This window comes from Microtus oregoni, unplaced genomic scaffold, assembly GCF_018167655.1.
Source record: "Microtus oregoni isolate MIOR12 unplaced genomic scaffold, Mior012 000080F_ref0000499, whole genome shotgun sequence".
NCBI lineage: Eukaryota > Metazoa > Chordata > Mammalia > Rodentia > Cricetidae > Microtus > Microtus oregoni.
Genome location: NW_024544538.1, coordinates 2,412,607 through 2,437,450, shown reverse-complemented (window position 1 = coordinate 2,437,450; position 24,844 = coordinate 2,412,607). Strand labels below are relative to the sequence as shown.

Below are 24,844 nucleotides of genomic sequence, written 5' to 3'. Positions count from 1 at the left end.
GCACCATTCACTCATATGGTATGAGTGAATACAAACCATATTCATCTTTTTGGTTCTGGATTATGTCACTCAGTAAAGTGTTTTCTATTTCCATCCATTTGCATGCAAAATTCAAGGTGTGATTGATTCTACCGCTGAGTAGAACTCTAAAGTGTATATTGCCACACCTTCTTTATCCATTCTTCTATTGAGGGGCACCTAGGCTGTTTCCAGGTTCTGGCTATTACAAATAGAGATGCTATGAACATAGATGAAAAAATGCTGTTGTAGTACGATTGGGCATCTCTTGGGTATATTCCCAAGAGTGGAATTTTTGATCCTGAGGTAGGTTGACTCCCAGTTTCCTGAGAAACTGCCACACTGATTTCTAAAGTGGTTGCACAAGTTTGCATTCCCACCAACAATGGATGAGTGTTCCCATTATTCCACAACCTCTCCAGCATAGGCTATCATTGGTATTTTTGATTGTAGCTATTCTGACAGGTGTAAGATGGTATCTCAAAGTTGTTTTGATTTGCATTTCCCTGATCACTAAGAAGGTTGAGCATGACCTTAAGTGTCTTTTGGCCGTTTGAAATTCTTCTGTTGAGAATTCTCTGTTCAGTTCAGTACTACATTTTTTAATTGAGTTAGTTGGAGTTTTTATGTCTAGTTTCTTGAGTTCATTTTATACTTTGGAGATCAGACCTTTGTCTGATGTGGAGTTGGTGAAGATCTTCTCCCATTCAGTAGGTTGCCTTTTTGTCTTAATGACAGTTTCCTTTGCATTACAGAAGCTTCTCAGTTTCAGGAGGTCCCATTTATTCATTGTTATTCTGATTGTCTGTGCTACTGGGGTTCTATGAAGGAAGTCGTCTCCTGTGCCCATATGTTGCAGACTTCTTCCCACTTTCTCTTCTATCAGGTTCAGTGTGGTCAGATTAATATTGAGGTCTATACACCGTTTGGACTTGAGTTTTGTGCATGGTGATAGATGTGGATCTATTTTCATTCTTCTATAGGTTGACATCCAGTTATGCCAGCACCATTTGTTAAAGATGCTTTCTTTCTTCCATTGTGTAATTTTTGCTCCTTTGTCGAAAATCAGGTGTTCATAGGTTTGTGGATTAATATCTGGGTCTTCAATTCAATTCCATTGGTCAATATCTCTGTTTTTATGCCAACACCAAGCTGTTTTCATTACTGTAGCTCTGTAATAGAGTTAGGAGTCAGGGATGGTAATGTGTCTGAAAGTTCCTTTATTGTATAGGATTGTTTTGGCTATCCTGGGTTTTTTTGTTTTTCCATATAAAGTTGATTATTGTTCTCTCAAGTTCTGTGAAGAATTTAGTTGGGATTTTGATGGGGATTGCATTGAATCTACAGACTGCTTTTGGTAGAATTGCCATTTTTACTATACAAATTTTACAGCAAATTAAAGCGGGGAAGCCGCCACAGCAGTGCTCAGAAGAAAATAGATGCTGAGACTCTTCAGATAACATGTCCAATGGTGACTCCATAATAGATTGGCCTAACTCTGGCAGACAGACTGCCGATACAGCAAGAAGTGGTCAGAGAGGAAATCAGTCCTTGGGGGCAGTGAGCCAGACTAATCCAAACAGTGGTGATTTCAGATTCAGTTTAGAGACAAATGTTAACCATCATAATGTAAGCCAAATCCCAGAGAATGAAAATGAACCATCTGCTACATGTCTTAGTGTAGAAAACATGGACAGCAGCAGCCAAAGGCAAATGGAAAATTCAGTACCTGAGACATCATCTGCCAGAACACCTAGGTCAGAACGCAGTTCTGCTGCAGCATTAACAGAAGTGCCTTCCACCAGAGGTCGGAGGAGGGCAAGAAGCCCGAAACCAGAACACCAGCGAAGAATCAGAGTCAGAGCTGAAAGAAGTAGGTCTCTGCACCCAGCAAATGAAATTCCACGAAGATCTCATCATAGCATTTCATCTGAGACTTTTCAGCACCCTTTGGTAAACGAAATCGAGGGAAGTTCTAGAGCCCCTCGCCATGGGACTTTGAGACAGCAGATAACTGGACCTGAGTTGCTAGGTAGAGGTCTTTTTGCGGCTTCTGGGTCAAGAAATTCTGCCGCTCAGGGGACAAGTTCTTCTGACACGGGTACCACTGGTGAAGCAGCAGGATCTGGTCAAAGACCTCCAATCATAGACCTTCAAGTCAGAACAAGAGTTCTGCTGGGAGAATACCGGCAGAGAGAGAGCATTGCTAGCAGAACTCGGTCAAGGTCTCAGACCCCAAACAACCCGGTCACTTATGAAAGTGAACGTGGAGGTTTTATACGCACCTTTACACTTTCTGAACGTGCAGGTGGGAGAACCTATGTGAGTACTGACGGGTTTTCCACTCTTACAATCTTCAATCCTGGATCAAGGGAAACTACATCTGTTCCGATTCACACCACGTTAAGGCAGAGAACGACACGTTTTGGTGAGCTTCCATGGAGTGGAAGAGGGAGCTCTGGTGGTAACAGCTCTGCTTCTGGCTCCAGCTCTAACTCTGGCTCCAGTTCCAATGGTGAAAGTTCAGAAATTAGCTCAAACATGTTTGAAGGAGGTAATGAAGGAGCCCGACTTGACCCCTCTAACGACAACCACCAACCTAGAGGACTCACCAAAGAACAGATTAATAACTTGGCAATGAGAAGTTTTGGTGAAAATGATGCATTGAAGACATGTAGTATTTGCATTACAGAATATACGGAAGGTGACAAACTTCGTGAGCTACCTTGCTCCCATGAGTACCACGTCCACTGCATCGACTGCTGGTTATCGGAGAATACCACCTGTCCCATTTGTCGCAGGGCCGTCTTATGTTCTGGGAGCAGAGAAAGGGTGGTGTAATGAGAACAGAACTCTCAAAGCTGTGTAGCTGGAATAGTGACGTTCAAACAGAAATCACTTGCTTTATCTCCATGTTTTTGAGCAGTGCTTAAATATAAAGTCACAACCTGAATCGAGTCATCACTTTCCTAGGGAATCGTGTCTTTTCTCTAGTTTCTCTTTGAGGATAGAAAGAATATTTCAGAAGCAACGTTTTAGGACTTCAGTGTTTGATTTCAGTACCAGATAATTGCTAACCTGTTACTGATAATTTACCCATGTACACTTGTCATTTTCCCTTTGTTACCACAAGATCTGCCTTAGCAGGGGCTCCTTTATCACACTGAGCTCTTTTTAGATTTCCCAAGCTATAAGAGGGGCATGAAGAAAATTTCCACTCAAGAATAAGTTTCATTATGTGTTTAGTAAGTGATTAATTAAAACTATACCATGCCCAGTTATTAACGCAAATTCAGTCACATTCTGAGTATTGTTTGTTCACCTTCCAGATTAGGGGATGATGAACATACCAATGTAAATAGCACTAAACAGTTAGGATCTTCTAAGTGTATTAACAGTCCTAAGCCCATCACTGTGGCACACAATAGAGTGAACATAGATTTCACTGAGATATTTATCTTGTGGAAATATTAAAAAGCCTATGCTTCTGTAAGTAAAAATTCGCATTTGTTTTTTTCAAAACATAAAGCTATTTTGTAGAGGCTCAGTACTTTTCCAATGTACTGTTGTATTAACGCACTCAAAATTGTAACGTATTGTGCTTAGAAAGGAGAACGGCTTTTGTGAGCTGTGATAGTAAAACAAAGACACCAAACAAAGTGTGAAACTGCTTTTGTAAGTGTGTGGGTGATGAGAGCACAACATATCTATATTTAATATATTTGAGAACAGCTACTGTGACATGGAAAGGAAAGGACCATATAGAATCAAACTGTCCTAAAACCCAATGGAAACCATGGATTTTAACTTGGATTTTGACAGGAAGTGATAGAGGGTAAGAGCACTGTTCTGGAGAATGGACCATTTTCATGATGACAGTGATATAGGTATGAACTGGTTTCCTACAATGACAGCCAAAGCAGCTGGACCCAGTATTCAACTCGAATAGATGAAGCAGAAGATCCACAAATTTGGCAGAGCTGTCTTTTGTTTAAAAAAAAACAAACCGCTACCACCTAGCACAAGTTAAATTGATGTTTTTACAATCTGCTCCTCAAAAACAGAAGGTGAAGGAAAGAGACTTCTAAACCAATTTTAAAGTAGGGATTTTAGTTGGTACAGATGGGTGTGCTTTTGGAAAAATCTCGGATTTGCTTGTTTTCAAGATTTATCATGTAAGGTAATAGTGCACACTTGTCAATATTTCATTGCTGTACCTAGCAGATCCAACATGCCACATTTAAAAGACATATTCATAAACTAAGATATTATCTTTTATGGACAGTGAGGCATGTTGGGTAATTTGAAATTCAAATTCTAGTTGTGTTGCCCATATGTGAAGATGAGATGGCCAGCTCACATCTATGGACACGCACATTAATTGTTCTCTTTTAGTGGTAAGACTAGAATGTGATAACCCCAGGACTCTTGCCTTGTTTTTCTTTTAGGACTGATTGGGGTTAAGATTAGCCTTGTTGGTTCCCCAGAGAAAGCTGCTAGGCCAGAAGAGAAGCTGGATTGAGCAGGCACATCCCTGGCCTTTCACCAAATGAGCTAACTACCCAGACTAGTCCGAGATTCTAGAAACTGCTTTACCCAAATCTGCTTACCCTCACTGATACCACCTTAGCAGTACAGATTATTTCAAAGTTCATTCTTACATGTTTTCCTCTGGCTATCATTTCTACCTAAGTGTCAAGGGAATGAAATTGTAAATTAGGTAGTTGTTTACAAAGAATATGCACTGCTCTTGCAAGGAAATAATGTCCAGACAAAGCTTAGCCTATTTTTTTAATATAAGCAGATTTCACTATTTATGGCTCTTATGTAATACATTTTTTATCTTTTTAAAAGAATTATCCAGGTAAAAGTCAGGATTCCTTTATATTTGTGAGTCTCAATGTCACCTTTCTATGGTTTTCAGATCTGTAGGATAGTCCTGATTAACTAAAAACAAATCCATTTTCCTCTTGGTAAAAATGTTTCAATTTAGGAGTGTTTATTTTCTATAGCTAAAAAACAGCTGACGCATATTCTAAACATGAAGTTTGTAGGGGAAGCCCAGCCAATCACCTTGCTTGAAGGGCGGGATCCCCTGAAGTTGTTATTTACTTATAAAGATTGCAGATGTGCTCCCGCCGCACCTTCTGTTTTCCTGCTCTCTGCTGGAAACTTGGTTATGTAACTCCTCCACTTATTAAAGCTGAATATTTTATAATAAATTCTGTCTGCCGTTCATTTACGTCATAACATTATGGCACCCGAACGTATGACTTTTTTGTGGATATCTGCCCCCGCCTCTGAGAGTGGCCATGGTGCTGAGGCCTCCCTAGCTGCCCCAGCCTCAGCCGCGGCTCCCCGCTCGTGCACACAGTGCCCTTTCAACTTCACCATGCTTTCGCCAGACGATCACCCTGCCCAATTGCCAGGCACACAGCTCCCTTCTCTGCTGGTCTGCTCACCTGCTCTGACTTCCTGGCCACGTGGACTCAGATGCACCTCATCACCTACTGGCAGGCAACGGTCATTACAGGTAAAAAAAAAATTATCAAAAAATAAATAAGGAAAATGTCTGAAAACGTCACCGTTCAAGGTTTCCACTGCTTTTTTGACTACATCATGTGGGAGATTTTACAAGAGGTAGGTGTCTGACACACCACATCTATGGTTAATTCTGGGGTTGGTCATGTTTCTTGGTACTATATGGTTTGGTAATAGAAAAAATGAAAATGTTCTTACAAGATGAGTCCAGGATTCTTAGGGCAGAGGTTGAATGATTAAAAACAATTCAGACTGACAACAACCTCCTCAAGAAAGAGGTTGAGGTTCTCAAGGAAGAGAACTTTTTTCCTCAATCATTGTCAGAGTCTAACATGACTCTGTCAACTGAGCAAAATTTAGAAAAAGTACAGTCTGATATTAAGGAAAGAATCACTACTATGGAGGAGGGAACAGCTGATCTGGACCGTAAACTTCAGTCCCTAACTGTAGGATCTGAAACATTAACTGAGAGAATTAAAACTGCTGAATTTGACAATCAGATTTTGTCTAAAGAATATGACAGATTGGCTGACAGATTATCAATACAAGAAGGCACAATTCATGCCATGAAAATTTTATCAAAAGATGATATATTATCTCTAATGGACAAACATCATACCTTAGAATCTTCAATGAAGGATTTGGAGCATAATTCTGGACAGGAGATTCAGGCCTTGCAGAATCAAGGTAAACAGATTTGAAAGGATTGAGGAAATTCTAAATTCTGATGAATAGGAGCAGATGGTGGAAAGGCAAATTTTAACTCCATCAGTGAGTAAAACTCTCTGGGATAATTCCCACAAAGCTCTACCTAAAGCTCTAAATGCCTTTCCAGTAATAACAACAGAGAAAGTGACTGGTTCCAGAAACCCTAGGGTCGTCAAGGAACATACATGGGAACCCGTCCGTATGAATGATCTGAAAGAAATAAAACAGGCTGTTATGAGTTTTGGGCTACACTTCTCCTTCATTAAAGAGATGCTAAAAACATGGTCTTGAAGCAACAAGGTCACTCCACACGATTGGGTTCAATTGGTTTCAGCCATCCTAGAGAGTGGACCGCAATTGAATTGGAAATGCTTATTCAGGCAAGAGGCTAGACTTTTAGAACAGCAGGAAAGAGCCAAGGGAATTGAGATTTCCCTAGATCAAATTCTAGATGAAGGGCTCTTTTCTGACCCTCTGGAACAAGCCAATAATGATGAACACACCCTATCCATATGTACTGGCAGCCTTAAAGGTTTGGGACAGGGTTCAAGACACAGGACAGAGAATGGAATCATATATCAGAGTTAATCAGGGCCAGAGAGAATCCTTTAGTGACTTTTTACAAACACTAACTAAAGCTGTACAAATAGGGATATCTGACCCAGAAGCAAGGCGTATAATAATTGAGTCTTTGGCTTATGAAAATGCAAATGTGGAGTGCAAAAGGATCTTGGGGCCTTTAAAGATCAGATCAGTGCCCTTGGATGAATGGGTCTTGCATACACTGAATGTTGATACATTTAACTATGGCACTGAAACATGGGTAGAAGAAGCAATTTCCAATGGTAAAAGAAGGCATCAAAATACCAAATGTTTTAATTGTGGCTAAATGGGTCATATGAAAAGGAATTGTAGACAACAGATTTCCAGAAATACTGATAATGCATCTTCTAGAAATAACAGAAACAGAAGGTTTATGTAGGAGATGTGGGAAAGGCAGGCATTGGACGAATGAGTGCAGGTCAACAAGAGATAGAAAAGGGAACCTGTTACACATGGGAAATGTGAGGGGGGTGCCTTGCAGGCCCCCATGGCAAATGTGATTCAGTCATTTCTGGTTACTGCAGAGAATGTGTCTTGCCAGGAAAATTAGGAAGCCCCATGCCTACAGTTACAAGCAATAATGGCCTGAAGGATGAGTTGCTTGTATTTTGGCAAACTTCTATAAGTGATCAAAGACCAAAACTAAGAGTATGTGTAAATGGCATTTTTATTACTGGCCTGCTGGACACAGGTGCAGATGTAAGTATCATTACTCCTGAATCTTGGTATCCATATTGGCCTCTTCAGGATGTAAATGTTCAGTTCCTGGGAATTGGAACCCTATCTTGAGTAAGGCAAAACACGAGATGGGTTGACTGCATAGGGCTAGAAGGACAAATAGGAAAACTAAGGCCATATGTAGCCAATATTGCAGTGAATTTATGGGGTCGTGACCTATTACAGCAATGGAATACCCAAATTAACATTCCTGCTGCTTCTAGAGCCTATATTTTTTAGAACAATATTAAAAGATGTTACAGATGGAGGAAACCATCCATTCGGGCTGTACAAGAACACGAAGCAATTGATGTCCCTTCAGAGATACCAACAGCCCTGCTTCTAAAATGGTTGACAGAAACCAATATGGGCAAAGCAATGGCCTTTAGCTGAGGAAAAGTTACAGGCTTTAGAACAGCTGGTACAGAGCAATTAGATGCTCGACATATAGAAGAAGCTTCCAGCCCTTGGAATTCTCCTGTATTTGTGGTTAAGAAAAAATCTGGTAAATGTAGAATGGTGACAGATCTAAGGGCCATCAACAAGGTTATTCAACCTATGGGCTCTCTGCAATCTGGAATTCCTTTGCCCTCTTTATTACCAAAAGGATGGCCTCTCATAGCTATTGATTTAAAGGATTGTTTCTTCACTATACCTTAACAAGAGAAAGATAGAGAAAAGTTTGCCTTCACAGTACCTACTTATAATGAGTCTCAACCTTCTAGGAGATACCAGTGAGCCGTTCTCCCACAGGGCATGTTAAACAGCCCCTCCCTGTGCCAATATTTTGTAAATCAACCATTGCAAATAATACACAAAAAAATTCCCAAGTCTATAATCTATCACTATGTGGATGATATTTTGTTATCTGATTCAAACATGGATACCTTGGAAAGACTGTTTGAAGAAATGAAGATAGTTTTACCTAAATGGGGATTGCAGATTGCTCCTGAAAAGATTCAGAAAGGAGATTCTGTTGATTATTTAGATTATAAAATAGGTTGGCAAAAAATTAAGACACAGAGACACAAATTAGGAGAGATCAGCTACAGACTCCTAATGACTTTCAAAGACTGTTAGACATTTCCAGCCTATGACCAGCTGTTGGGATAACACCTGATCTAATAATTCATCTGAACAAAACCTTGGATGGTGATAAAGACTTGAACAGTCCCAGAGAATTAACAGCTGAAGCAGAAAAGGAACTGACAATGATTGAGGAAAAATTACAAGAGGCACATGTGGACAGGGTGAATCCAGAGTTCAATTGTATGTCGCCAACCTTGTTATATATATGTATGTATGTATGCATTTTTGATATTGATTAAGGTATTGTGATTGTGTAGTTCATTTAAAAATGTAATTTATATAGGTTGTTAATTGATAATCATCGATAATAGTCAAGCTTGTAGTTATGTTAGTTAGATTTTCTAGATGTACATAAATATATTTCAGATAGACATTTTTCATATCTTTCAAAGACTACAGAATATGACATTTAATGTTTCAATGACTTAGGACTTTTTATAACAATGAGACACTCTGCTCCTGGCAGCACCAATCTACTTCAAGAAGAAGATGGGCATCGAAGAGGATCTTTATGGAGTTTGATAGCCATTTGGGCAAGAAACTGATCTTGCCTGGACTATTGCATAAACTGGACACAAAGAACCCACAGAGAGAGGACTGCTGAATCTGCCTAAAGGTGAAATGATCTTTCAGGGTTCCTGATTCACGAAAGAGTCTGCGAGACATTCTGTAGGACACAGCAGATAGTGACTGAACTACCTTTGAAATTTCCTGCTTCATGGAAATGACTTTGGATACTATGGGCCTGTAGGCCCAAGATGGATGCCCCAACGGTACAGAGGAACTTTGGCTGACTGTCTAGGCAGCGAGATGTCTCTGTGGTTTCTAGCGTTTTTTTAAGTTGCCTTACTTCTCATTTACTTAGGTAATATTATATCCTTCTGGAGTCTTTGATGGAGTTGAAGAATAGATAGAAATAGTTGTTTTCCTTTGTTATGATAAAAGATAAAGTAGATGTAAATATTGTAACTGTAATTCTTGTTTTATAACTGTTTTGTTATATGTAAATTTGCTATGTTAAGTTAAAGCCTTCCTTTTTTGTTTAAACAGAAAAAAGGGGAAATGATGGAGGAAGGTCATTGGTTAATAAAGAAACTGCCTTGGCCCATTTGATAGGCCAGCCCTTAGGTGGGTGGAGTAAGCAGAACAGAATACTTGGAGGAAGAGGAAGTGAGGTAAGACGCCTCAGACAGATGCCACTTCCTCTCTCCTCTCTGGGGCAGATGCAATGAAGCTCCGAACCAGGATGGACATAGTCTAGAATCTTCCTGGTAAGCACACCTAGTGGTGCTACACATACTAATAGAAATGGGCCAAGCAGTATTTATATGAATACAATTTGTGTGTTGTTATTTTGGGGCATAAGCTAGCCAGGTGCCTGGTAGCTGGGCGGCAGAACACAGCCTGCAGCTCCATTCCACACAGGTATACCATACAATCCTACAGGTCAAGCAGTCATAGAAAGATCAAATCGAAATATAGAGGATATTTTAAACAAACAGAAAGGGGTCGAAAATACCCCCAGGAATAGGTTACATAGTGCTTTATTAACCTTGAGTTTTTTCAACACTAATGAGAAGGGAACAATGGCTGCAGAAAGACATTGGATAATGGCAAAGTCTACTGAACTAAATCAACCAGTTTATTTCAAGGATATGCTGACCTCACAATGGAAGCCAGGAGATGTGCTGTGTTGGGGAAGGGGTTTTGCTCTTGTCTCCACAGGACAGGAAAAATTGTGGATACTGTCAAAATTAATAAAGATTCGGTTTGAAGAGGAGAAGTCCCTTGGAAAAGATAAATAACAATTCATTCACAAAATGGCGATTGTACTGATGGTAAGAAATACATATAGGTTGTGGGCTGGGTTCTTTTCTTATCTCCGCAGATAAACACTCATCTTCAAAGAATTTAAGAGACCCTGAATATTTAAATACTGGTGGATGAATACTAGTTATGAGCCACTAAGGATCAGGAATAAAACTGAATAGATTCTGTAAGTATAATGTTTTAATATTTCTTATTAAGCATTTCTTTATAAATATGTAAGAGCTGGTTTTGGAATTGGATTATGGCTCAGTCCCTCTGCAATCCCAAGCCTGTTGATAAGAGATATCTCAGAGTTTCTGTCTCAGGTCAGGAGCCATGAAATGGGACAGAATACGAATAATAATATACTTGATAAACTTTCTTTGCCTTTCCTCATATCTGTGTCTTTCTTTATATGTCAGTATATGTCTTCGTAGTTAATGTTTAAATTTCCCATAACAAACAACGAATTTTCCTACAGTAATCTTTGAAGTTTCCAGGATGAAGATAGGGCCCCACAACATCAACTCAACCTGGTTATTATGATGTCATGATTTTTTTAGCTCTAAAATTAGACCTGTTTTTTGGTACCAACTGCACGAGACAGTTTCGAATGGTGCACATTTTTGACAACACTCTGGCCGGACCTTCTCAAAACGCTCGGAGGCTAATTACAATTTTCTTAGGTCAAAGGTTAATTTGGGAAATTTACCATCATTTGCTTTCACTGGACCCCCTAAGAAGAACAACGCCCCCATGTCAGCTGGAAGCAATCTTAGAGGACGATGTCCCCTCTCCCAACAGAGTTTGCCCTCAGGGTTAGGGACATCATTTAGTGGTTGGTATAGAGTTGAGGGGATGGGGGAGATATTTTATGGAATTAGGGGTACTTTCAAAAAAGGGGGGATTAACTGGTTTGATGGGATGATTGGTATTTGTGAATTATTGTTTTTAGAAAATTGTATTTGTACTGTTTCTTGTATATTAATATATTGAATATTGAATGTGAGTGCTCCTACCTCTATTTGTTGTATAAGAGTATGCTTATAACTTTGTCTATATTGTATTGATACATTTACCATATTACAATGTATATTTCTACCTCTGATATTATTTATATAATAACATTGTTTACATTTGATATGTAATGACATTGTTTACAGTTGGAGATCATTGTCTTCATATATTGCACAGTTGTTTATTCTCTTAGTCTTCAAGTTAGATAGGTATAGAGAATTATATGTTTGTCATATTTATTTTTAGGATAATCAGATTTTTAGATACATAGAGATTATATTTAGTATGGATAGTATAATCTTCAGCCTCTTCAAAGAGCTGTAGAAAATGGCCTTTAATCTAACCTATAATTCCGTGCCAATGAGATACAATCACTCCTGGCAACTCCACTCTACTCCTGAGAGAACGTTGAGCACCAAAGACACTCCACTGGGAGCTTGTCTTCTTGGCAGAACTGGCCTTTGGGTTAAGAAAAGCCCATACCTCAACTACTGACAAAGATACAAAATATCCATTAGTGGATGAAACAGGATTGTCTTATCTTGCCAAGACAGGGTAGGATAGTTCTAAAAGGTGTCTTGCCTTTAATAATTGTATGTCAGTTATGTTAGGCCTTAGCCAAAGTTGGTTGACTCAACATTGCAAACGAGACTTTGGGTGATTGTCCAGGTAGTCAGTTGTCTCTGTCATTTGTTGCACATTTTGGATATTTCTCATTTGTTAAGTAATATTAATTCCCTTCTCAGATCTTTGACAGAGTTGAAGATTAGATAATTGTAGTTACTCTCTACATTATTTAGACTCCTTGAAATAGAATGTTTAGTATATTTATTATTTGTTCCTATTGTATATAGTTGTATTTGGTTTGGCTCTATCTTATCTAGACAAAAGGGGGAGATGTAGGGGAAGCCCCAGCCAATCACCTTGCTTGTAGGGCGGGGTCCCCTGAGGATATTTTTACTAATAAATATTGTGGGTGTTCTCCCCGCCTTCACTTCTGCTTTCCTGTTCTCCATGGGAACCTCGATTCTGTAAGTCTTTTTGTTATTAAAGCTGAATATTTTATTATAATTTCTGTCTACCATTCATTTACACTGTTACAGTCAGCCATTATCTCCATGCCTCCTAAGATACACAGGTTTGGACAGTCTCTGCCAGCCTAATTTGATCTATTCTGAGCGGGATTTTAAATTCCCCCTTGCAACGTGAGTCACAGAGCTTGCAGTGCAAGTACAAGCAGTTGTTGAAGCTAAAAACATTTTAGGGAAAAAAAATCTCCCTTTGAAGTCCCACCAATGCTGTTTGAAATCCCCATCATAACTGATTCGGAGCCATAACTGATTGGGAGCACTGCAAGCAGTGTGACCCTTAATCCCAGCACAGGGACACGGGACCCACAGCACTCGGCCTCTTTAGTAGCAGCACAGTGGCTGTGTCACTACCTACTACATCAGGTTGAACAGAGCAGTAGATCGGGTGTACCCCGCTAGGGTGAGCTGGGATGCCTTGTTTATTGGCCACTAGAAGCTCTCTGACTTTTTGTACTCTCTGTCTGGCCTCTGGATTTTCTCTCTGCGTACATCTGACCAGTCAATCGACTCATTTTCCCCAGTTTTTAAACAAATAACAGAGCAGATTTTAAAACAGAATTTCTTGTGACGCCTGCAACGGTTCCAGTTGCAACTCACAGACAACATCTGGTGGCTGACAGGTAAAATGGCAAGTTTCTTTTTTAATGGGACTCTAGCTGCAGCTTTTGCTGCCACGTTGGTAGAAATCACAAGTGGCCTATATGCCTATAAAGGTACCTCAATTTACTTGTTATTAGGTTTTAGTTTCCTTCTTAATGTTATGTCATTGTGGAAGCTTGTGGCATTAATTAATAGGATTAATACCATGATAGGCAAAATTAACTCCTTATCTAAGGATACTAGGAACTTACCTGAAAGGGTCCAAGCTGTTGAATTTGACTTTCAGAAGTTATCACAGAGTTTTGAAAAGGTAACGGACAGAATATACCTCCAGGATGGCAACTTACATGATATCCAGAGACAGTTCAAGAAGGAGATATTATCTTTAAAAGGAAACATTAAGACCTTGGAATCACAGGTGCAGAATGGGGACCAAAAAATTGATACCTTAGTGAAATCACTAGAAACATATGCAGGTCAGGAGATTCAGGATTTAAGAGAGACAATGATACAAAGATTTGAAATGATAAAAGAAATTATTGGAGCTGGGGAACAGAGTAAGAAGGCACACAGACAGGATACAATGCCACCACCAGCTGTTACAACTGGCTTACCCAGGGTTTTAGTGACATATCCTGTAATTTATTCTGACAAAGCATCAACTTCTAAAAGTTCAAAGGGAGCCAAAGAAGTTAGAAGGATGCCAGTAGGAATGAATGACCTAAAGGAAATTAAGCAAGCCATCATTAAGTAGGCCTTGCACTCTACATTTGTTAAGGCAATGATAAGGACTTGGGCTTCTAATGTCAGGGTCATCCTCCATGATTTCTCACAGTTGGCTTCAGCAGTCCTCGAAGATGGAACTTCCTTGATGTTTGGAGTTTATTTCAGGGAAGAATCCAAACATATTGAACAGCAAGTAAGAGCAAAAGGTGTGGAGGTTTCACAGGATCAAAATCTTGGTGTAGGAGCTTACACTGATCCATAGGTCCAAGCTTTTTATGATGATGAATTCTTTTCCCTATGCCTTAAGGCAGCTTTTTTTTTTTGTCTTTATAATGATTCTTTACCAGCAATTTCAATATCCGATGCATCAATGGGGTTTACAATCTTCATAGGCATGGGGGACTGATGAAGGGAACACACAGGCAATTCAATATCACAATTATTCCCTATTAATCCTAATACTTAAAACCAATTCATAACCTCAATTCAGGTCATCAGTTATTCATGAAGCACTTCTTAACCTTAATGCAACTTATCAATCAACATTTCCTAATACTAATACCAAACATTAAACATATGTATGAAAATATTGATTTCCCTTAACATTTCATGCTCTAATATTAATACTAATGTTTCAATAACTTTTAACAACTCACACTCTAAACACATGTTACAAAGTGCCCTACTTAAATAATCCTGCTAACACACACACACACACACACACACACACACACACACACACACACACACTATGACCTGATCAGTTCTGTAAAATGCTGAAAGGGACTGTTAGGTTTCTTCCAGCTGGAAGTCCAACTGCACTGTGTGCTCGATCATGAAGCTTGCTTGACAGCGTAGTCTGTGTGGTCTGGTGATAGTAGCTTATCTTGGGTTGCAGGACGTTTGGAGGATTCTGGTCTTGGGAGGCAGGCATTCGATGTTCTGCTCTCAGGCTGGTACTGGGTGCTGGATCATGAAGTTAGTCTGTATTCTGGTGCCAGTCTTATCTCGGGATGCAGGGCGTTTGGAAGATTCTGCTCTTGGGTAGCAGAGTCTTGGGAGACAAGGATTTTGGAAGATCCCTACGAGGCTCAGCAGTTTGCCAGGGCCATCGTGATGGTGAGATGACTGTCTTACTTTTGCCTCTTTTATATATGTTAGTAAACAACTTGTTTACTTGCCTTCCAATAGCCAGATGTCCTAGGCTATCGTTATCAACTGGGCACTGAGGGGTGAGGTCCCTCTCATGTCCATGTTTCTGGTAAACATGTTTACTCCAAGTCTGTATCCACTGGGCACAGAAGGGTGAGGCCCATCTTGTGTCTTTTTTTTTTAACTTTTTTTTATTGAGAAAAGAGAAAAAAAAACAAATTTCCTCCTCCTCCCAGCCTCCCATTTCCCTCCCCCTCCTCCCACCCTTCTCCCCCTCCCCCCACTCCTCTCCCCCTCCCTCTCCAGCCCAAAGAGCAGTCAGATTTCCCTGCCCTGTGGTAAGTCCTAGGTCCTCCCCCCTCCGTGCATTTCTAGGAAGGTGAACATCCAAACTGGCTAGGCTCCCACAAAGCCAGCACATTACGTAGGTTCAAAACCCCGTGCCATTGTCCTTGGGTTCTCATCAGCCCTCATTGTTCGCCATGCTCAGAGAGTCCAGGTTTATCCCATGCTTTTTCAGTCACAGTCAAGCTGGCCTTGGTGAGCTCCCAATAGATCAGCTCCACTGTCTCAGTGGGTGGGTGCTCCCCTCGTGGTCCCGACTTCTTTGCTCATGTTCTCCCTCCTTCTGCTCCTCATCGGGACCTTGGGAGCTCAGTCCAGTGCTCCAGTGTGGGTCTCTGTCTCTGTCTCCATCCATCACCAGATGAAGGTTCTATGATGATATGCAAGATATTCGTCATTATTGCTCTAGGATAGGGTCATTTCAGGTTCCCCATCCTCAGCTGCCCAAGGAACTAACTGGGGACCTCGGCTTGGGTATCTGGGAGCCACTTTAGGTTCAAGTCTCTTGCCAACCCTAAGGTGGCTCCCTTAACTAAGAACCGTGCTTCCGTGCTCCCCCATCCAACCTTCCTTCATCCCAATCCTCCCCCTTTCCCAAGCTCCCCCCCCGTACTCCCCCTCTCCCCCCTCTCTCCCCATCTCCTCTTACCCCCATCCCACCCCACCCCCAAGATCTCAATTTTCTCCCCGGCAATTTTGTCTACTTCCCATAGCCAAGAGGACAACTATATGCTTTTCCTTTGGTTCACCTTCTTACTTAGCTTCTTTGGGATCACCAAGTGTAGACTCCGTGACCCTTGTTTATGGCTAGAAACCAATTATGAGTGAGTACATCCCATGTTCATCTTTTTGGGTCTGGGATACCTCACTCAGGATAGTGTTTTCTATTTCCATCCATTTGCATGCAAAATTCGAGAAGTCATTGTTTTTTACCGCAGCATAGTACTCTAATGTGTAGATATTCCACACTTTCTTCATCCATTCTTCCATTGAAGGGCATCTAGGTTGTTTCCAGGTTCTGGCTATTACAAATAATACTGCTATGAACATAGTTGAACAAATGCTCTTGTCATGTGATAGGGCATCTCTTGGGTATATTCCCAGGAGTGGTATTGCTGGGTCCAGGGGTAAGTTGATCCCGAATTTCCTGAGAAACCGAAACACCGATTTCCAAAGTGGTTGCACAAGATTGCATTCCCACCAGCAATGGATGAGGGTACCCCTTCCTCCACAGCCTCTCCAGCAAAGGCTATCATTGGAGTTTTTTATTTTAGCCATTCTGACAGGTGTAAGATGATATCTCAAAGTTGTTTTGATTTGCATTTCCCTGATTGCTAAGGAGGTTGAGCATGACCTTAAGTGTCTTTTGGCCATTTGAACTTCCTCTGCTGAGAATTCTCTGTTCAGTTCAGTGCCCCATTTTTAATTGGGTTAATTAGCATTTTAAAGTCTAGTTTCCTGAGTTCTCTATATATTTTGGAGATCAGACCTTTGTCTGTTGCGGGGTTGGTGAAGATCTTCTCCCAGTCAGTAGGTTGTTAAGGCAGCTTTAAATGCCTGGGATAGAATGCCAGAGCCAGGAAGAAAGATAGAGTCATATATTAGGGTTAGGCAGAGATAGGGAGAACCCTATACTGACTTTTTACAAAGATTAATTAAGACTCTGAACACAGGAGTAAAAGACCCAGAAGCTAGATGACTAATTCTTGAATTGCTGGCTTTTGAAAATGCAAACTTAGACTGCAAAAAGATAATTGGGCCTTTAGGGTCTAGATCAGCACCTGTGGATGAATGGATCCAACATACCATGAATTTTCAGACCTTTAATTATGATGACGAAACTTGGGTAGAAGAAGTGATTTCCAAAGCGATGAGGGGACATCAACCTGCCAAATGGTTTAATTGTGGTAAATTTGGACATCTAAAAAGGGATTGCAGGCAAGGTATTTCTAGGAATAGCACTTCATCTGGGAACGGCAGGAATAGGAAACCTCGGCCTTCAGGTATATGTAGGAGGTGTGATAAAGGACAAAATAGGACAAATGAATGGAGATCAACAACAGACAGACAAGGCAACCCAATACCATCAGGAAACTCCCTCAGGGGCCTCTCGCAGACCCCCAAGCCAAATGTGGCCCAGTCATTCCCAGTAACCATGGAGGACATGTCACACCAGGAAAATTAAAAACTCAAGAAGCTTCTGTACAAGATTATAAGGTTCTAAATGATGCAAATTTGGAGGACAAATCAGAAATTCAAATAGAAAATAAGCGTATATTTTGGCAAACTTCTATAAATGATCAGAGACCAAAGCTGAGAGTACGTATAAATGGAATTGTGATTGTTGGCTTGATAGACACAGGATCAGATGTGAGTATCATCACTCCAGAATTTTGTCATCCATATTAGTTTCTTCAAGAGGCATATGTTCAATTACTAGAAATTGGGACCATATCTCAAGTTAAACAACACCAGATGGGTTGACTGTACTGGGTCAGAAGGTTAAAGAGGAAAGCTAAGGCCATATGTAGCTGATATTGCAATAAATTTACGGGGCTATGACCTGCTACAACAATGAAATACCCAGATTAACATTCTTGCAGTCTCAGAAACTCATAATTCTGGGAAGGATGTAATAAAGTACTATGCACAAAGGTCACCAGCCATTCAGGCTATACAAGAACATAAAGCAACTAACAAACCTTTAGAGGTACCAACAGCCCTACCTTTAAAATGGCTAACTGAGAAGCCAATATGGGTTAAACAATGGGCTTTAACTGAAGATAAATTGCAGGCTTTAGAACAATTGCTACAGGAGCAATTAGAGGCTTCGACATATTGAGGAGTCAACCAGCCCTTGGAATTCTCCTGTGTTTGCTGTAAAAAACAAATCTGGCAAATGGAGAATGGTGACAGATCTAAGGCCTTTCAACTTGGTAATTCAACCTATGGGCCCTCTACAGTCTGGACTTCTGCTGCCTTCTCTGTTACCCAAAGGATGGCCTCTTATAGTTATTGACTTGAAGGATTGCTTCTTCACCATATCATTACAAGAAAAGGATAGAGAAAAATTTGCCTACACAGTGCCTACTTATGATAACTCTCAGCCTACTAGGAGATACCAGTGGACTATCCTACTACAGGGAATGCTCAATAGCCCTAGCCTGTGTCAATACCTTGTAAGTCAGCCACTGGAAATAATACATAAGCAATTCCCTAAATCTATAATATACCATTACATGGATGACAATTTGCTATCCGATTCAAACATAGATTCTTTAGAAAGAATGTTTGAGGAACTAAAGATAATTTTGCCTAAAAGGGGATTACAAATTGCTCCTGAAAAGATTCAAAGTGGAGATTCTGTTAATTACCTAGGTTACAGAACAGGTTTATAGAAAATTAGGACACAAAAGGCACAAATTAGGAGAGACTGGTTACAGACTCTTAATCATTTTCAGAGATTGTTAGGAGACATTTCCAGTCTACAACCAGCTGTTGGGATAACACCTGATCTAATAATTCATTTAAACAAAACCTTAGATGGTGACAAAGATTTGAATAGTCCCAGAGAGTTAACAGCTGAAACAGAAAAGGAACTGATGATGGTTGAGGAAAAATTACAGGAGGCACATGTGGATAGGGTGGATCCAAATCTTAGTTGTATTCCAGTCACATTGCATTCCAGAATTTTTCCTTTGGGAATTTTAATGCAGATGGAAGATACTATTTTAGAATGGATCTTTTTACCACACAAACCAAGTAAAAAATTGAAAACTTATATAGAAAAGGTCTCTGAATTAATTATAAAAGGTAAACTGAGACTTCGTCAACTACCAGGTATAGACCCAGCAGAAATTATATTGTCTTTGACTACTGATGAAAGCAAAAAGTTAAGGGAGGACAATGAAACATAGCAAAGGGCTTGTGCTAATTTTTTGGGAGTAATTAATAGCAACTATCCAAAAAGTGGTAGACTTAACCTTATAAAGAGAACTTCTTGGATTTTTCCTCAAATTGTATGTGATTCTCCAATAACTGGAGCCCATACATTTTATACTGATGCTAATAAATCAGTGAAGGCTGGTCACAAGTCAGATGAATTGAGTAAGGTGGAACAAAGCCCTTATACTTCTGTCCAAAAGGCAGAATTATATGCCATTCTTATGGTGCTAATGGATTTTAAAGAACCTCTTAATATAGTTACAGATTCACAATATGCAGAAAGAGTTATCTTGCATATTGAAACTGCTGAATTTATACCAGATGATACAGAGTTGACTTCATTGTTTATCCAGGTACTATGCATAATCAGGAATAGGCTTTGTCCGATGTACATAACACACATCCAGTCACATACGTGTCTGCCAGATCCTCTAGCACAAGGTAATGTAGATATTGATCAATTATTGATTGGAAGTGTGTTGCAGGCCTCAGAATTTAATAAAAAAATCACTTCAATAGCAAAGGTTTAAAGAAAGAGTTTTCCATTACATGGCAACAAGCTAAGGAGATTGTAAAGAGATGCCCTGCTTGCTCTTTATATAACCAAACACCACTACCTACAGGGACTAACCCAAAGGGTACTCAAAGGTAAGAAATCAGGCAGATAGATGTGTTTCGATTTGTAGAATTTGGAAAATTAAAATATGTACATCACACCATTGACACTTATTCAGGCTTTCAGTGGGCAACTGCTTTAAGCTCAGAAAAAGCTGAGTCAGTAATTAAACATTTGTTAGAAATTATGGCCATTATGGGTATACCTGCACAAATAAAAACAGATAATGGTCCAGCTTATGTCTCTAGAAAAAAGAAACAGTTTTTTGCTTATTATAATATTAAGCATGTTACAGGTATACCATACAATCCTACAGGTCAAGCAATCATCGAAAGATCAAATTGAACTATAAAGGACATGTTAAATAAACAGAAAGGTGTGTAAATGCCCCCAGAAATAGATTACATAATGCCTTATTAACCTTGAATTTTCTTAATGCTAATGAGAAAGGAACAACAGCGGCAGAAAGACATTGTATAATGGAAAAGTCTGCTGAACTAAATCAACCAGTTTATTTCAAGGATGTGCTGACCTCTCAATGGAAGACAGAAGTGCTACACTGGGGAAAGGGTTTTGCTCTTGTTTCCACAGGAAAAAAATTGTGGATACCATCAAAATTAATAAAGGCTCGATTTGAAGAGGAGAAAACCTCTTGGAAAGGAGAAATGACAGCATCCACAATGATGATAATCATACAATGGGGGCAGGGTTTTGTTCTTATCTCCACAAGAAAACACTCATCTTTGAAAAATTTAAGGGACCCTGGATGTTTGAATACTGACAGATGGAAAAATAACTACCCAATAAGGACTATCAAGAAAACTGAATAAGTTTTGTAAGTATGGAACTCTAGAATATACTAAATCATATTTCTAAATTTATCGAGCTGGTTTTGGAGTTGGACTCTTGGCTCAGTCCCTCTTTAGTTCCAAGCCTGTTGTTAAGAGAAAACCAGAGTTTCTGGAGTTTCTGTCATATGTCAAGAGCCATGATATGAGACAAAAAGAAATATGAGTTTATAAAACATCTTTGATTTTCTTCATATCTATCATACTTTTCATTAAATATATCTATCATACCTTTCATTGAATATATTTATGTCTGTATATGTCTATATAATTAATGATTAAGTTTTCCACAATGAACAATGAGTTTTTCCTGCACTGACATTTGAAGTTTCCAGGAAGAAGATGGGGCCCCCATAACAACAACTCCACTCAGTTGATATGACGTCATGATACTGATAGCACTACTACAAGTCCTGTTTCGGGTATCAGCTGCACAGATGATTCCAACTTGGTTAGCTGAAATGGTGCACATCTTGTACAACATTCTTGCCAGACCTCCACAAAATACTCAGAGACAGCTTGCAATTTTAAAAGACATTGATCTTGAAATTTAACCATCATTTTACTTTCACAGAATCCTTAAAAAAGAACATCATCCCCATGACAGCTGGAAGTAATTATAGAGGACAATGTCCCCTCTCCCAGCAAAGTTTGTCCTCGGGTTTAGGGGACAGGAATTTTATGAGCTCAGGGATTTTTTTGAAAAAAAGAGGGGAAATTGGATAGATAATGTTGGTATTTGTGAGTTATTGTTTATAGATAATTACATAGGCATGATTTTTTGTATATGGATACAAAGTTAAATTATATTGAATATTGTATGCATGTATACTTCTACCTCTGTTTAAACATTTTTATGTATATATACATATATATAGTATTGATATATGTATACCATATTGCAGTATACATTTCTACCTCTAATTAAGATACTTATATATTGTTTATGTATTGATATTTGTTGTGTACAATTGGAGGTAATTGTCTTCATTTATTGCACAGTTGTTTATTCTCTTAGTCTTTAAATTAGATAGGTATTAAGAATTGTAGATCAATAGTCATCTATGTCTATCATATTTATAGTTATACTAATCAGGTTCGTTAGATACATAGAGATTATATTCTGTATAAATAATCTTCAACCTCTTCGAAGAGCTGTAGAAAATGGCATTTAATTTAATCTTAGAGTTCTGTGGTAGTGAGACACAATCACTCCTGGCAACACCGACCTATTCCTCAGAAATTGTTGAGCACCAAAGACACACCACTTGGAACTTGTCTTCTTCTTGACAAAACCAGCCTCTGGGCAAGGAACTGCCCATACCTCAACTACGGACAAAATACAAAGTATCCAGAAATGGATAAGCAGAACTGTCAAATCTTTCCAAGACAGGGTAAGACGGTTTTGAAAAATCTCTTGCCTGTTAAAAATAATCTGTCAGTTATTCTAAGCCTTAGTCAAAGTTGGTTGCTTCAACGCTGCAAACATGACTTTGGGTGATTGCCCAGGTAGCCAGTTTTCTCTTGATTTGTTGCATGTTTTGGAAGTTGTTTGATTGCACTTCCTAATTACTCAGGTAACATTATTTTCCTTCTCAGATCTTCTATGGGGCGGAAGACTAGTTAAATGTAGCTATTTTCCTCTCATGACTTGCCCAAGTTATTTATTATGTGAGAGGCTAGTTAAGATAGGATATTTGTTCTTATTGCATATAATTTTGTAGTAGGTTTAGAACTCTCTTACTTAAACAAAAGGGGGAGGTGCTGTGGAAGCACCTTCCGCTCCTTCAGCCAAGATCCGTTGAAGTACTAGCCCACTGTGATGCGGGAGCACCTTCCTCTCCTTCAGCCAATAGCCGCTGAAATACCAGCCCACTGGGGCTTGGTCTATTTTTCTTTAAAAAAGAGAGGCAAGCCTCGGTTCACGCTCTTGGTTTTGGCGCTTGGCTCCGGCTCCTGCTCCAGCAACTAGACTCCTTTTCTGATGGCTAGTGTTTTGAAATTTTACACCAAAAATAAATACCCCTTTAAATCCTAACTGGTGTGAAAATGTTTCGCGCATTGTGTTTACAGAGAAGTTTGGTGGATAAACAGGAGAATGTCTTACCCTAGTTCTGGGTAGAATGATTTAATAGACTGGGAGCCTACATGGAATTAAGAAGTAAATAGAGAATGAAAACTATTGCACACAAGCCTCACTCTTCCTAAACTTGTGCATCTGTTCCTGTGGTCATTTCTGGTAGAGATCAGATTCCAGAATCTTTGACCTCTCAATTTAGACACACACTAGTGTTGCCCTAAAAAACTCCAGACTTGTGGAGCTGAAATGGTAACACACAATTCTCTCTCTTTCTTTTGAGAAATAATTTTTATATTTTTGTGTTTGTTTTGGGAACAAGGTGTGAACACATACAGTGGTGTATCTGTGAAAGAATACAACTTGTGAAATTTGCTTTTTCAAAATTTTAGATTTTGGGTGGGGCTCTAACAACATTGTGTGTGTGTTTGTGTGTGGTTCATGGGTGTCTGTGTTGTCTGTGATATATGTATATATATATCACATGTATGCACATATTTGTGTGTCATACACATGTGCATGTATATATGTATATTTATCATACACATATCTCATATATATGTATATGTTTATATGAGATAATATATATCCACACATGAGTAGAATGAGGCTCACATAATGAGAGACTCTGATTATTCTTTCGCAAGCAAGTAAAAGTTTTAAAGAATATTTTATTTGAATTAAATAAATAAAACCCAATTCACATTTCTGCTAGAGCATTAGTATAATTTATATTATATATATATTTTGCATCATAGCTATTACTAAACATGCAGGAACAGCCTAGGTGTGTATTGTATACTTAAACAAATTCAGATACAGAGAGGGGTATTGTGGGAGCTCCTTCTGCTCATTCAGCCAATAGCCTTTGAGATACCAGCTCACTTGGGCATGGTCTGTTTGCTTTAAAAAGCAGCAGTAGCCATGAGCTCTCTCTCTTGCTTAGGATTCCCCTTCTGGCTACTAGACTCCTTTCTTGGTCCTGCAGAGGGCTGTTGTCTAGGATGGTGATCTGTAAGTTTTTCCTTTAAATAAAAAATCCTTTTATTAATAATAATTCCATACTGGTTTAGGATTGTTTTGTGACTTATGCCTTCAGGGTATAGTCATTAAATTTAAGATCTGGCTCAGTTTTAGGTTGAAAACCAGAGAAGAAGCAATGGAAATGTTTCTGAGTAGGGCATTTCAAGCAGCTTGTGTAAATAGTAAAAGAGAAAACGTGGCCTATCTGTGCAACTCTGATAAATGTGTTCAATGAGGAATATTCATTAGCAAATTTTTGATCATATAATCTAAAGAAGAGAACAGAAAACTGCATAGAAGAGTTGCTAATTGCCATATATACATTCATATGTACCATGAGGCTATATATAAGGAGAAATGATTCTGTAACAAAATGCAAAGACAGTGAGAAAGGAGAAGACTGAAGAAGTCTTCCATAGAAACAGGCATACTAGGAGAAAAACAAAACAGGAACATATAACAACATTTAGGCCTAGATATTAATAAGTTTTTTAAGCTTACTCAAGTTCTGTAAAGATTTGAAAAGGGAAAGATTGAAGGCTTTTATTTATACAACATTTAGAATTGTTTAGGTGAATTTCAAAAGCACGAGCTTAGGGTGTGATTTTGGTCAGAGCCAACACCTGGTGTGCTTGGTCTGCATGTGTCAGGACATAAAGGGAATGCACACAATATTAATAAGTTTCTCTAGAAATCAAAGGAAACTCTCCCATACAATACATCCCAACCACAGTTTCCCCTCCCTCCAATCCCCTACCTCCAGTACTCCCAAGGGAAGATGGGCTGATTCCCTGGAGTAGACCACCACCCATCTGAGTGGGGCCCTAGGCCTAGCACTGGCTTCCCACCTGGTAGAAAGCTGAAATGGGTTGACCACATGGCTAAGGGCAAGCAGCAGTGTGCATTCTTTAGGAACCCA

General features: G+C 39.3%; 1 protein-coding gene across 3 annotated transcripts in view; it reads left to right on the top strand.

Moving 5' to 3' along the window:
* Positions 1–24,844, top strand: part of LOC121441644 (E3 ubiquitin-protein ligase RLIM-like) — a 195,184-nt gene that overhangs the window by 150,149 nt on the left and 20,191 nt on the right. The window contains exon 4 of one of the 3 annotated variants that reach the window (XM_041642853.1): positions 1,411–5,201. The exons of the other annotated variants lie outside the window; for them this stretch is intronic. Coding sequence (XP_041498787.1) covers positions 1,480–2,859 — 1,380 coding nt within the window. The 5' untranslated portion in view covers positions 1,411–1,479 and the 3' untranslated portion in view covers positions 2,860–5,201. Of the gene's footprint in view, positions 1–1,410; positions 5,202–24,844 lie in introns of those variants that run through there. 3 annotated transcript variants of the gene reach the window in all.